At 42.8% G+C, this 15,919-nt stretch overlaps 1 protein-coding gene across 9 annotated transcripts in view; it reads right to left on the bottom strand.

The window, feature by feature from the left end:
• Positions 1-15,919, bottom strand: part of ppfibp1b (PPFIA binding protein 1b) — a 56,184-nt gene that overhangs the window by 34,588 nt on the left and 5,677 nt on the right. For all 9 annotated transcript variants that reach the window (XM_063196422.1, XM_063196427.1, XM_063196426.1 and 6 more), the window contains exons 2-3: positions 8,289-8,373; positions 2,072-2,277 (exon numbers count right to left, since the gene is read on the bottom strand). In XM_063196422.1, the coding sequence (XP_063052492.1) occupies positions 2,072-2,277; positions 8,289-8,352 (270 nt within the window). In that variant the 5' untranslated portion in view covers positions 8,353-8,373. The remainder of the gene's footprint in view (positions 1-2,071; positions 2,278-8,288; positions 8,374-15,919) is intronic.

Raw genomic sequence — 15,919 nt, 5'->3', positions numbered from 1 at the left:
CAGAGTTAAACACTGAGAGTTATGGTATTACTCGGCTGCTTTGGCATCCCTCTGGACGCCTGCCAGTAGCTACAGAGTGCTGGCGCAAGGGAATAGTCGTTCCCCTCCAGTGCTAGCGCTCCCCATTGTAGTTGTGTGTGTGTGTGTGTGTGTGTGCGTGTGTGTGTGCGTGTGTGTGTGTGTGTGTGTGTGTGTGTGTGTGTGTGTGTGTGTGTGTGTGTGTGTGTGTGTGTGTGTGTGTGTGTGTGTGTGTGTGTGTGTGTGTGTGTGTGTTCAAAGTTATTACATTCCGCAAACAATGTTATGCTGTATTGAACGGTAATGGGGATGACTGTGTACATTGCTCCCCATTCATCTATGTCCTCCAGTACTCAGCCTCACCAAAATGTCTTTTGAAGTCTATGGCAGTATTTACAAAGAGCTACAAACACAACCATCACAGGTTTAGTCGCCACAAAAAAGTTGCCTTTTGACATTCATTTGCGGCAGAAGAGGCACTGTGTCTGTCTAGGCTTTGTTGTCTGTTTGAGGGTAAACAGTGCTGTCTGCAAAGTTTGCTGTGAGACCGGCGAGACCGGCAACAACTGAGGTCACGTGACCCAGCGGTGCGGCCAAGATCAGAGGCACTTGCTTGAAGGACGTTGAGTGAAACTGGTCTATTGTACTCTCTGCTTTGCTCAGCATGGACACCTGCTCTCTTCTGTAATAATCAAAGCAAATAATAAACTGAGACAAGAGCCCATACATGCACGCTCTCTTCCTCTCCTGGCCCAATACCCTTCCTGTAAGGTTAAAGAAAGTTCAACCTTCCAGCGTTTATTACCTCTCTGTGTAGCTGATATTTGTTAATGGTTGATTAGAAGGACCACAGGAAGAATATCATGCATCCTATGTTATGTTTGCTGCCACAGCAAGTGGCTGATATTTGTAATGGTCAATGATGATTAATTGAAAAGGCCCCAGGAAGAATAGCTAATGCTAAAAGCAAAAGCTAATGGGGATCTAATAAAAACAAACCAACAAATTAGTGTGTAGGCGTCTACAGATATGGAGACCAAACCACTTTAAGTCAGGCCATTAAAAGGCGGTCAATGTTGATGGTGCTTTCAGTATGTTTATTATCACATCATTATGATTTTTTACAAACCTGTTAACTAAAAATCATTAGTGTAGTTCTTTACTGGTCCGTGTCGTCTCTAGAGATACGGTGTCCCATTGCAATTCACCTGAGGTCAGATCATAAAAGAGCTTAAGATTGATTGTGACGCCAAGCCGGCTGGCATGCGGTGGCCACAAATCAAAAATATCTGCTGTTGCTAGTTGCTGCAGTGCACTCATCTCTACTCCCCAGATGTCTCCACAGGATTCACACCTCCCCATGACAGTGGCACTGGCATGTAATGACACAAAAGATCCCGTGGCACTTCGGTGTCAACTTGGATTCACCTACATATCGACACAGCGCATCATGCCAAGTCTAAATATAAATCTGTCTATTCTCTACTTTTGTTGCTATGCGGATGAAGCCAAAAACCACGCAAGCATGCACGCACGCACTTTCATGCGGGTGTTGAAATAAGGGAATATCGCATGGCCCTTTGCGGTGAGAGTGTTGTTTATTTATACATGTGTAAAGATAAGTCTGGGAGCATAGCCATGTTGTGGACACATTCCTACCCACACAGATATTCTCACAAATGCACAACTGCTCCGCAGATCCATGTCTGCGCATCTTTGAGCATGGGTGTGTGCGTCCCAGTGAGGAAGCAAGACAAAATGACAAATAAAGCCAAACACCATTCTCCAGAGAGTTGCCAAACAATTCCACCAGACTGTGTGTGGTGTGTGTGTGTGTGTACAGTATATATGTGTGTGTAACAAAAACAAAGAGGACTCCTGAATGTCTACTGAACAGGTCAGGCGATATGCTCAACAAAGCTGTCAGCAATGTGCATGTGTGTGTGTGTGTGTGTGTGTGTGTGTGTGTGTGTGTGTGCGTGTGATATAGAAAAATAAACTACTGATCCATGTCTGTGTGTGTGGGTGTGTGTGTCTAAGGTAGTCTACCCACCAGTGGTCCTCCGAGCCACTCCACCAGGCTGTCTGCAGTGGAGTCGGGGATCTGGCAGCGTAGTCCCTCCCTTTCCTCCATATCCATCATCTCCAGCACCCCCCGCAGGTCCTCCAGGAGGTGCAGTGCCCTCAGGCCCCCCATGAAGGGAGACGTCGGGGACTGGCAATCAAACATACCATTGGAGTAGTCCAGCGCCTTGGAGCCTGTGGGCCGGAGCGGAGGGAGCAGAGGTCAAAGGTTAACACACGTAATTTCACTGTGTTCACATTTTCGGTTCTCCATCACTGTTTTGATTTCCGATGTTAAATCTCAGTCTTGGGGGACACTGTAGGCCAGTGTGGGCTAAGGGTAAAGACACCATTACACCGGCGGTGACCCTGGTTCAATTCCAAACTGGATAGTGTTTGCCAATCCTTCCCTGTGTCTCTATCCCACTCATTTTCTGTCACCACCTTCAAAAAGCCCAAATGAAAAGTATATGAAATGAATATGAAAAAGAGAGTAGTCCAGAACATGGAGCCTCAGCGGAGAGTGGAGGTCATTGGGTCAGCAAAAGTCCCTACCCTGAGTATGTCTTGCATAAAAAGAACCCAAATACACATTAGCATCATACTGGTAATTACCTCCGCCAAGGAGGTTATGTTTTCGGTCGCGTTAGTTTGTCTGTTTGTCTGTCAGCAGCAGGATAACTCAAAAGATTATGAACGGATTTTGATTACGATTGATCACTATCCGGATCCAGCAGTTTTTTTAAAAAGATTCTTCACCATTACGGAATAGGGTGAATTTTGACATTCCTGTTCCTAACACAAAACAAAAAATGAAGGTGTAACATAGTCAAATGTTCAATCAAACAGCTTTCTTGGCGGAGGTCTGCACTCTCTGAGTACATGTCTAGTTTCAAAGGAGACAAGATAATACTGAAGGAAAACGTAATAATAATATATATATATATATTTTAAATTATGAACAAACAGGATGGTAAACATCGATATCCACCTGTCAAGGGACTACAGGTGGAAATTAACAATAAACTGGTACAGACATCTGTCCTCACTACAAGGATGATACTTAATGTGTACAGTCCCTTTTAGAAATATTATAAACTCAAACTCAATTAATCTTCAGATGTTTCAATGTCTTTATCTGGATAGCCCTCAAGACCAGAAGCCGTCCCAAGAGATGGGTGAATGGAAGAAGAATGATAAACACCACTTCAGAAGAACAATGTGAGCTTTTCCCAAGGGTAGACAATTAATATAAGAAGAATGCTTTGCCTTGCCTTGCCTGTTAAGAATGCATGCCACATATGAAATTACAACCGGTGGAATAGCACAACATAAACATTGTCCATGTATGACTTATGGTGATATCATTTTCATATTTTTTTGGCTGGAAGCCATTTTGACAACTGATAGAGGCATGTTTACATACATAATTCATTTCACTGAAATAACCAAATCCATCCAGAACAAACCATGACGTATTGCCCTTAGTAATATCCTAATTTTAGTGGCTACTTCTCACTTCTCCACAGCCTCAGGTCTGGGGGAGAGGGGTGGATGACATGAGCTGCTGATTGGGAGGGTCTTGGCTTACACTCAGCCAGGCAGGATTGAGCATGTCAAGGACACTTTAATAGAGGAAGTGGAGACTCGTGTCTGCCCTGCAGCCACAATGACAACTCCTCCTGACAAGCAGAATACAGTAGGCAGCCGTGCCAGCCATGGTCCAATGGTTAGGGAGCAGGTCAGGGGATCAGAGAGTTGCCAGTTCGAATTCCACTTTAACTAGGAGACAATGTAATATGTAATGGTCGAAGTGTTCTTTGGGAAAGGTACCAAACCATTGACTGCTTCAGGGACTGTAACCAATAATACCCCAAGCCCAAATAACTGACTGGCGTTGGATAAAATCATCAGTTAAGTGTAATGTAATGTAATGAAAAGTTTACTACCTACTGTACAAGACACCCCATCTGTGGACATAGAAAGTAGAAAAGAGGACACTGGAGACACCTCCTAATCCTGTAACTGCAACAAATGACGTGACGCAAGTCTCATCTAAGGGCCTGTGCATCAGCCAGCTCACTGGTGGCTAAAGACAAGCGCTGAATCACTGCATGCTGCTCGGCCAGAAAATACTCCTTAAACCCTCGCGCTTCCCCTTTGAAGTCTAGAAGATCATTTCATTCTGACTCTGAGCTTTGTTGTGGCGCACAGAAAAGGGATTCGCCGTCACCATACTGCCACTAAATGGAGCACATCATTGTTTTGGTCCTGACACGAGCGGAAAGCTACTTTTAATTCCCTTGGTGGAGAGGAGTAAAAGATAGTGGAGGAGGATGTGGATGACAATGACAGATGAAAATGTAGATGAAAATGATTGGAAGGCAGGACAGAGGAAAAGGCCACGACGTGCGGTGCAGTGCGGTGCGGCAGTCTGTGACGGCCGGGAACCTCAGGACATCATGTCATCCCACTGGCCATTTCCACTTGGAAATGTCAGCTATAATTAACCAGCAGGCAGAATAAAAGCCACAACTTGGATTGCTTGGATTCCTCCCCTCCGGGGCTAGAATAGGGAGCTGTGGGAATTCAACTCAAATGTCTGTGTGAGTGCTTAAGAAATTCGTGAGACGGATTTAGTTGCCTGACTTCATAGTCTCGTGTAATTGGCGGCAGCAATTATGTAACTAACAGCTTCTGAAAGGGGGGGAAATGCTAAATGGCACAAAATACCAGCACATAACAGTCTGCCAAACATAAACAGCTCTGCTTATTAGAAAATCAGCAACTACATCATTCTCCAGTGGCCCACTTGTCGAGCATAATTTCAGATGCTCTGACTCCTAGACCCCTTTACTGTTTGTAGACAGGTGTGACATAAGGGCTGCGTCTGTATCGTTGGAGCAGAATCGACCATGTACCGCACATAAAAGCCCACCTGGGAAACTCCCATTGCCATTGTGACACAGCACACAAGTGGTCACTGCACACTGCACACAACGAAATTGCATTTTATGCCTCACCCGTGCAATGGTGCAGCCCCCAATGGCGCCCCAAGGGAGCAGTGCAGCGGGACGGTACCATGCTCAGGGTACCCCAGTCATGAAGGAGGATGGGGGAGAGCAATGGGTAATTACTCCCCCCACCAACCTGGCGGGTCGGGAGTCTAACCGGCAACCTTTGGGCTACAAGTCTGACGCCCTAACCGCTTACACATGACTGCTCACATTTGTAAAGAAACTAGCCAGGTGTTTTCTTTCCCTGAAAAATGAAAATGGATGGTCATGATAACTCCAGATATTAAGTGGATGCCACAGACACAAGCATTCCTGATGGTGTCCTCAATCCAGTCGCTATGTTTAATTCCTAACCACAAACATCTCCTATGCTTGTGGAACAGCCTATTCCCTCTCAGAATACCGTAACAAGACTACTTTTTATGATCACTATTTTTACAACCATACACGCTTTCAGGATAGCAGGTCTTGTCTCTTTAGGGTCTGCACTGCCTGTGTGTGTGCCTGTGTGTGTGTGTGTGTGTGTGTGTGTGTGTGTGTGTGTGTGTGTGTCAGTCAATGTGCGTGCAGTCAGTGACGAGGTAACTTCTAAAAAGGTCAATTAACCGTGGAGCTCGGAGCTTATGAGACCGGTGATGGCATTTCTTAAAGGTTCTGCATGCCATCCAAGACTCATGAACCACATTACAAAGACAATATTTTGTAGGGCTGTAATGGTACACTCAACTCACGATTGCACCACGATTTTTGAACTGTGGTTCGATAGACCCTAGGATTTTTAAATTATTATTTTTTTAATGAATTAATTTGCTTTTTTCCTCATTTGCCAGGATTATGAATTAAATAAATACATTTCATGAAATTAAATACATAAAATAAATAAAATCTATGATAGTTTATAGGTAAAATAGATTACAAGAGGTTACTGATAATTTTAACTAAGTTTAAAAATAATAATGATGCTGATTTGAAGCTTGGAAGCACCATCACATCATATCATGTGTTTGTTTCCTTGACTGAAAGGTAACAGACTCTTTCGTTCTCGGTTCGATACAATATCATTACAGCCCTAATATTTTTTTGTCATTGAACTACAAATAGCCTACTGTTTTTGTTAAGGACAATATGGCAAACAACTACTGTAGGAAAAGCATGTGGCTTTCTGAAAAGTGAGCTTACTGCATCTGTAGAAGTCTGTGTCTACTACTCGAGAATACTCTTTTCATTTCACACTTATGATCAGTCGTTGGTTGACATTAACCTCTGCTGTGCTAACCTCGCTATGGTTAATCAATCAATCAATCAAAAATATTTATATAGCACATCATCTTACATAAATGTCATTCAATGTGCTTAAGCATAGAGAAAAGAGAAGAAGAAGAAAAAAAAACTATATTGTGTTATAGATGGTGTGTAATTAACTAACTTTCACCAAAGCCAGATGAGAGTAAAGCCGTTTTTAACTTTCAAAACAAGATACTGTTGGGACAGTTCTAATTTGGACAGGGAGTTGGTTCCAGCATTTTGCAGCATAATGACTAAATGCCATTTCACCCTGTTTAGACCTGACCCTATGCACAACCAGTAGAGGAGATTCTGAAGACTTAAGACATCTATTAGGGTAATATTGCTCAAGCATAGGCCATCCAGTGACTTATACACTATCAGAAGAGTTTTAAACTAAATTCTAAATCTCACTGGAAGCCAGTGCAATGACCTAAGTAGAGTGATGTGGCCTCTTTTCTTTGTTTTAGTCAGAATTCTTGCTGCAGCATTTTGGATTAGTTGCACCTGCCTGAATGACCTTTGGGGGAGACCTATAAGTAGGGTATTGCAATAGTCAACTCTACAGGTAATAAAAGCATGGATTAACTAATCCAAATCCTGTTTACATACAAATCCTTCATTTTAGCAATGTTTCTAAGGTGCCAAAAAGCAAATTTAGTTATGTTTTGATATGAGCATTGAATACTGTCCAACATCACACAAAGGTTTTTGACACAAGACTTAGTTTTAAGTGATTTGGATTCCAAGAAAGCACAGATATTCTGTCTTCCATCTTCAAGACCAAAAGCAATTATTTCAGTCTTGTCTTTATTAAGTTGCAAGAAGTTCTGCTGCATCCAGCTATTAATATTGTGACAGAGCAATCAGTACACTACTACGTACAAGACATATTACCCTCGGGAATGCTATAGTGCCATATACAGTACATGGACACGAGTACCGTAGCTCGGTCAGTTCCCAGTCCTCCTCTCGCACTTGCACTTGCCCTCACACTCTCCCTCTCCCTCCCTCCTCATAATAATAAAGGCACAATAAGACAAAGAGGGAAAAAATCAAAAGAAAAGAAGAAAAGAAAACATTACCCTCATTCTGATATATGTGAATTACAAGTCAAGAGCCGACAAGTATTAGCACATCAGACATCAGGATCGTCAGAAGAAGCACAGACAGCTGTGCAGGTGTTCTGATTGGCCAATGCAAGAAAATTAAATCTACAACACCAACAGTGTGCTGCCATCAGAGCATTTAGCAGACTTTCACTTCATATACTACATGTATGGTGAACAAAGTGAACAAAGAACGCCAAGTGAACAATGTTTTCGGGAACCATGACAGCCAATAAGTGCAGTGAGGCATATTCCGATTTAAACAGAATGGTGGCAGTGTTCGGTTTGGGTACGAGTCATGTAAGCTCTTTATTCATTCCAAATGTGGCCATGTTCTGGAAATTTGTCAGGTGCAGACCGCTGTTCCACACATGCAAATATTGCTAGCTTGGGAAATCCCATGCTGCTTTGCACAATCGTTCTGATCAGAAAAACAGCATGGATTCTATCTGTCAGCGAAGGTACCAGATCTTGGGCTTCAATCAGAGAGTGGGGAGGAGAGGAAAGGCAATGACAGCAGTTTGTTTGAACAAATACAACTGACATAATTGACTATGGGCTAAAAATATGCTAAATGACACATTTGTAACGCACAATAAAGGGACATGGGCAATCATAAACCACACCTTTCCTACGAGAAATTGCATAAGTAGCTTCCAGACTATCACAGTTGTTTAACCAGTCAAGAATATTCCAGAAGTTGTTTTAAAAACCAAATATAGAGAATATTCCATTTGAAATCAGCATATTCTGTGCATGTAACTGAGCTCTGTGATAACAATGTAAGCCCTCTTACCTGCGATGATGCCATCCATCTGCTCCAGTGCGGCGGCCAACATCTCACTGGCGTCTGACATCATGGTGGCGGGTCAGCCGCAAGCCTGAGGGGTGGAAAACACAGGCAGGCAGCACACCGTGAGGTCACACGCCACACAATAAACACAGACTAATGGTGACATTACACAGAGCCCTGTGTGTTAGCATCACACCAGGAACAAATACACACGCACGCACGCACACACGCACGCACGCACGCACATACTTTACTGAGAGCCATTATTATGGCGTGGTACATAGGGTAGACTGAGGTTATATATTTAAAAATACATCTGAATGTAACATGAATACGTAACATCAAAAGACCTCCAGATCAGCAACTAAAACAATAGCAGAGCTCTTATTAAAAATGCTACTAAGCCACATATATGGGTGGTTGACGTGACGCCTTGTTTCTTCGTAACATTGGTTAAAAACCTACAAAACTGTTATTTTTCCTTTAAAAAACAAATGTCAATGAAAGAAGATGCGATACATTATGTTTCATATTAGTTTTAGATGAGAAGAAACATTTTTTGTTAAGATTTATGTAAAGGTTTATATGTCAAATATCCTGCGGAGTGACTGTAACATTGATGAAACCTGTAATACAATATATACAGTGAGAATAAGTATTTGATCCCTTGCTGATTTTGTTGGTTTGCCCACTAATAAAGACATGATCAGTCTGTAATATTAATGATAAAATGTATTCTAATATGGAGAGACAGAATACCAAAAAGAAAATCCAGAAAATAACTTTGAAGAATATATTTTAATTGATTTGTATTGAGTAAAATAAGTAGTTGACCCCTCTAGTCAAATAAGACAAAATACTTGGTGGCAAAGCCCTTGTTTTCTCATACAGAGGTCAGATGTTTCTTTCAGTTAATGACAATGTTTGTGGATATATTAGAAATTATTTTTGTCCACTTTTCTTTGGAGATCATCTCTAAATCATTTAAGTTGTATGACTGTAGCTTGGCAAATGGGATCTTTTGTCCCCTTCACAAGATTATTATAGGGTTAATGTTTGGAAACTGTCTAGGCCACTTCATGACCTTAATGTGCTTCTGCTTGAGCTACTCTTTCGTTGCTTGGGCTGTATGTTATGGATTATTATCATATTGGGAGGCCAATCCATGACCCACCTTCAGTCTAGTGGTGGTGGGAAAGAGGTTGGCATGCAGCATTGTACGTTTACATGTCTCCCTTCATCCATTCCTTGACGATGTGAAGTTGTCCTGTGTCTTGGCCAGACAAACAACCTCAAAACATAATGTTACCACTTTCATGTATGATGTTGGAGAAGGTGTTGTTCTTGGGATCATAGGCAGCATTTCTCTTCCTCCAAACAGATCGAGTTGTGTTGTTAATGCCAAACAGTTTGATTTTGGTGTTATCTGATTCCAGCACCTCCCAATCATATCCTAATCCAGTTTGATGTTCATTGGCAAACTTCAGGTGAGCCTGAACAGGTTCCTTCTGAAGCAGGGGTACCATACATGCACTGCAGGATTTTAATCCGTTGTGGTATTAAGTGTTTCCAATAGTTTTCTTAGTGATTGAGGTCCCAGCTGCCTTGAGATCATTTCCTAGCTCCTCCCATACAGTTTTAAGGTGCTTTATCTCTTTTTTTTCTGGTTATTAAATTCCCACAAGGTCAAATCTTGTATGGAACCACAGACAGGCCTAAGATTGATGATTGATGATCATTTTGTATGTCCTAAAATTGGGGAAAAATGCACCAACAGTTTGCTCCTTAATATCTAGGAGCCCATTTCAGCCTGGTTGAAAATCTTGTCCCTGACATCCTTTGACAGCTTTTTGGTCTGTCCCATGTTGTCGAGTTTAGTTTGATTGATTGACTGATTCTATGGACTGATTCTGCAGATTCAATGTGTCTTTTGTGCAGGTTACTATTAACAGGTGTGTTCAATTCAGATAACAAGTTGATTGGAAGTGCCATTTGATCTGCGGGATCAGAACTCTTAATGGTTGGCAGGGGATCAAATATTTATTTCCCTCAATGAAATATAAATCAATTAATATATATTCTTTAGAGTTAATTTCTGGATTTTCTTTTTGATATTCTGTCTCATCATATTATAATACATATTATCATTAACATGAAAGACTGGTCATGTCTTTATTAGTGGGCAAACCAACAAAATCAGCAAGGGATCAAATACTTATTCTCCTCACTGTATATATAAATTAACCAACAACATTTTGAATAATGTATGAAGCATTTGGCATGATTGCATAAATATTAACTTTATATTAAGATATGTGAATGTGAAAAAACTCAAGACAGTAATATTAACTACAGGTTCAATTTCGTAACACAAATTGCGTCCTGTGATATGTCAATGTTTGTGAACGGGCAGCTGCAAGGCCAATTACAGGATCTTTAAGACTGGCTCCTAACCAGTCAGTACCTCAGTTATTGGAGAGTGCTGTGGAAGTTTAAGGTGACTATTAGCCTCCTAACATGTCTTCATATTGCAATGTTTCTGTCACGCAATGCTTAGGTTCATTTTATGGTGTCCTGTGGTGTGACTGCTCTTATAGAAGGAAAAAAAGTTTTTTTTATAAATGAAAACACATATTAATATTAAACACAATATCACTATCGAGTTAGCATGAGCTCAGATGTCAGCCATGTATACAAAAGGATTAAAATGGCCATAATGCAGTGAATTTCCTGTAGTGTGACTTCATTTTCCTGCGGTGTGACATGCCTATACAATGTGTTGATGCAGGACACATTTTCCCAAAAATGGCAAAAATTAGGCGAAATTCCACAGACCACTAAGTGCTTTATTTGTTTCTATTTTTTTCCACTTTTTTCCATCAATTTTTTCAGGAATTGGAATATTTGTTTATTATTATTTGTGTTACGCCCTTAAATGTCAACCACCCATATACAGCCCCGTCAATTCCTACAGACCACAGGGTATAAAAGGGTGGGTGTTGCATGAATAAAAAACCACCCAACAATCCCGCCCCCCACAACCCAACCTAGTCAGCAACGGAAACAGTGACGTTCTGCAGTGCATGTGTCAAAGAGAGTAAACAGGACCAGGGTGTATTCAAGGTCCCAGGACAATGGGGGAGTGGGTGTTCCATGGGAATCAGGCCCCCTCCTCCATCTGTGGCCTCTAGTGCCTAGTGCAGGAGTCATGGAGGAGGCTACAGCAGTGGTTCAAGCAGATACAGGGTGCATCCCAATATGTGACCTTGCCTCCTCCACTTGTGCTTGTCTCCTCGTCCCGCCTCCTGGTCCCTCCTCCGTGGAGAAAACGATAAAGTTTCCCAGCTGTCAGCCTCGCCACAACAACTTTTGAGGGACTGTTTTTCATTCACCATCCCAATTGCAAATGAGAAAAAGACTTTACAATTGAGCTTTTGCAAGATATTGAAATATAATGCTGTTGTCAGTGATGTCATCATGACGAGAAGCAAGTGGAGGAGGCAAGGTTGCATATTAAAACGCACTCATAGTCAGAGGAAAAAGGTTGTACAACCTTCAAAATGTCTTTTATCATAAAACATGATCTGATCTTCCCAGAAATCACAAGAAGGAACAGAGTCTGCTTTAACTAATTCCACCAACACATTCACATATTTTTTATTGACCAAGCTGTAAACATTCTTATGAGAGGGAGTAAGTACATCCTTGGCTAAGGATCCTTCAAAAGGTGGGAACAGGGGTTAGCCAGTATCAGCAAACGAATACAAGTAACAGCTTGTACAATGACTTGTAAAGCAACGTCAGAAATTGCATTCAATACAAAATGTTCATCTTTTCAGGGGACCTAACCAAGGTGGGAGGTCTTTGTTGTCAAGGTGGCGGCCTTCACTATAAAGTGCTGGGGGATGCCCTGCTACTGTGTTTGTTGGTGGTGGCCCAGACGTGGCATCCCTACGTGGGGGGGGAGGGACGGTGTTGTAAAACTGGAGGAGGTTCGTAAAAGTTTGGCGCAGCATTCGTCCATACAGATTTCATCTTGCTTTCAGGGTGCCACCCAAAATAAAGTAGAACTGAAAAGTAAGAGGACTAAGTCGCACTAATGCATCAACTTTTTATTTTTACTGGTAGGCATACAACACAAAAGTGGGGTGTTGGGTAGTGGTGGGTGGTGGGAGTTGGTACTGGGACGTTAATGGAGCCGGTCTTTTACTGTAACTCACACGCTGCCCTAATGAGAGACTACACACCGTGGGCCTGTCATCCAGCCACTAGAAGCCCGACCGGAGGAGGAGAGCTCTGGGCTAGGGAAAGACTGGGACACCAATTAAACCTGGGCTATGCCCACACAAGAGCACGCTCATCGCCATCTAAATAACATACTGCAGTGCGTGATGTGGTGGCAGATGCAGCTTAAAAGCAGGCCGATTTCAACTAAAAAGGGAGGGTTCACACCCTCACAGAGATCTGGTATTGTCTTCCGATGAGAAACATGACTGACTATTGTGTAGTTCACATTTTAAATCTAAGTCATACCATGTTAAAGATAAGATAATAAAAAGACAAAGAGGTAAAGAATAAAGGTTAAGTTTTCAACACCACTCTCAATATCAGGCCGTCAGGCTGTCTGTGAGGTGTTATTTGTGGTGCTTGGTGATGTGTCTGGAATGTGGGGAATCTGTGGCTTTACAGTCTGGGGTCATTAAGTATGTTGTAAAAAAACTGCTTCGCTTGTTTCAGGCTAAGCGGCTGGCTGATGCCCACGTAACCAAACCGTTCCGCTGTGTCCCTGGGTTACAACGCAGATGCCCACTTAACCAAACCGTTCGGCTGTGTCCCTCCCTGGGTTACAACGCAGATGGCCTCGGACCAACAGACATCGCTACCAGCTCCACCCTGTTTCAAAGCGCAGTCGTTACCAGCAGTCACCTCAACCCATGCTCTGGGCTGCCGCTGAGGGACACTGGCCACTTTGTTCGTCCGACATCAACGGACACGCAGTGCTAGTATGGGCCTCCCTCTGGACCGGGGCCCAGACACACACTAGCCTCTCAGTCTCACTTCTGATTGGCACTCACACCAAACACGTCTTATTTGCCTTCACATTCATACACTTGTGCTATGATAAACTCAGGAAGACAATAACCAACAAAAAACTCCGCAAGAGATCAGAGACAATGTCTTATTTGCCTTCAAATTCATACTGTTATGCTAGGATAAAGTGAGGGAAACACTCAAAAGTCTCATTGCGATACAATTTAAAAACTGTGCAATGATACCAAATGTATACACTGTGCCAAGAGAAACTCGGGAAGACATCCAACAAGTCTTATTTGCGTTAAAATCTATACACCTGTGCTACAATAAACAAAGGGAGGCTTCCAAAAGGCTTTTAGAGGAGGTTTAATGGAAACGCGAAAAGATGGCTGGAAGGAGCAACTGTGTATCTGACAACTATGTGACAGAGGCCGGGAGTGCAAGAAGGAACGAAGGCAGTGAAGAATGTTCCATGGAGGTTTGACTAACACCTGTTTAGAGGAGCAAAGGCCAACTCATTCACAACAGGTCTTTTGAAGGCGAGGTGGGGAGGGGTCCTGCCGATGCCTAACCAAACATTAGCCCTCTTGACAGACACACTGGATATATTCAGCCTTCTGAATCGAGGAACACATAGCCAAAGCATACCCACCCAAGCGCCACAATAAACAGTCCTAGTGTTATCCCCTTGCAGTGTTTTTTTCCTCCCCGGCAGACCAGCCCACAGTTTATAGTGGTTTAGGAAAGTGTTGAGTCATTTTGTTAGTTGCAGTGGAGTGGAGTGGGTGTCCTATTTTACCAGCTGCTTGACTTCCGGAAGGGCTGCCCACGACAGTGCTGACACTGTGTGTCTCTTCTTCTTTTAGCGCTGTATTGGGAGACCCTCCTCCCACAAACCCACCCCCACCTGGTGCCTCTGAGAGGAGAGACCTCCAACAAATGGACATAGCACTTATTCATCCGCTGATAAAAAAGGACAGAGAAAGAAAACTTTCCACGAAGCCACCTGGAAGGAGTGATCCTAACTCTGAAGGAAGAGATCAGCCACAATGGTCTAAAATTCACAGGCAAAATGAAAGAGAGTTTACACCATAATTTTCCAAATTATATATTTGAGAAAATACTCCAATGAGGGGGGGGGTAGAAAAAAGTTGGGAACTGGGCGGTAATTTTGGATCTTGTTAAGTGCCTGTGATGAAAAAAGTAGCTTTAAAAAGGAGCATTCCCTCATTCACGGAATTATCCCTTTCAGGGGTGATCCCATAGTTTGGGCGAACATTCTGCAGAAGATACACATTCCAATTCAGAAATTTAACAAATAAAAAAACTACTACAACACTGCACCTATAATAAAAAGGAAAATGTGTGTGAACAAAGCACAATGAAGTAACATTTTGCTTGCGTTGAGCTAATATGGGCAAGTTCAGCATGTTTCAGCGAAACCCAAATTCCAATCGCTCACGGTGAGTAAGGGTACGTGGGTCCTCATATGCCTCTCTGCTCTGAACTCATGCGGCTAATCAGGCCACTTTGGTGCAGTGGCATAGTGGGTGTGAGGGAGGGAGGGTTAGTTCCTGTTGAATGATTCAAAAAGAAAAGAGAGAGGGGGAAAAAAACTCGCCCAGGGGACATGTTTGTATTCGCTATCCCACACTACAGACATTTGCTGAGCAAAGCAAATCGGAGCGGAGCAGAGCAAAGCACACCTGTGACTGCGAGGCTGTGAAAAATCCCCAAGGTCAGGACGGAACAACTGGCAAAGCGAGACGGGAGCTTCTCAGCACATGTCAACTGGCTGAGCTACGTGACTGGAGAGCGCATTGATAAGGAGCTGCTCGGAGAGAAGAGAAAACAAAGCAAAAACAATTCTGTTGATAGTGCAGTCCAAACAATGTGAGTTTTTTGTTGATCCTGTGTCTGGAGACATTTACTGACACAGCTACACTCGGGCAGCTGGAAGCCAGTTTTCAAAACTTTTTTTGCCAAACCACATTACAAAATCATTTACAAAAATCTGAAGTCAGCATTAAACAAGGGACCAGATATTATTAAACAGGATACTGCTGTTCAAACACCAGAGATGTGACACTATGTACTATTCACCATCCCAGTCCCAGAGCAGGAGTAGAGAAGCAGAAGCAGAATCAGGTATACATCAGCCATCTAGCTGGCACACCATTCAAAAAACTCCTACAACAATTCAGTCCCACAGTTTGTCCCTCAAACCAAATACAAACATCTAGTTGCAGAAACATCCTCTTTGCTGGAAAGCATCATCACATCTAACGCTTCCTGCATAGACGGAGTGTGCCGGGTTAAAAGTGCAGGTTGCTTTTGCGTAGCGTACTCGCAGGACTCTGGCTGCAAGGCTGGAATTTCCTTCTGGCACGTAGACGCATGCACAATAGCTTGGAGCCGTGCACTACCGATAACACACACAAGGCCTTTGTGAGGATCAAGTTTTTCACTCTCCCACTGGCTGAAATCACATGGCCCAACTACAGCAAGCAAGCACACTGGCATCCACGGCGCTGAAGAATGCAGTCCCAGGCCTTACGCACACACAAAGGGATAACATTTCAGGCATTCCAGAAATGCAC

Source organism: Engraulis encrasicolus, chromosome 4 (assembly GCF_034702125.1).
Source record: "Engraulis encrasicolus isolate BLACKSEA-1 chromosome 4, IST_EnEncr_1.0, whole genome shotgun sequence".
In the NCBI taxonomy this organism is placed as follows: domain Eukaryota; kingdom Metazoa; phylum Chordata; class Actinopteri; order Clupeiformes; family Engraulidae; genus Engraulis; species Engraulis encrasicolus.
The sequence above is the reverse complement of the archived record's forward strand: the minus strand, read 5'-3'. Positions and strand labels throughout refer to the sequence as shown.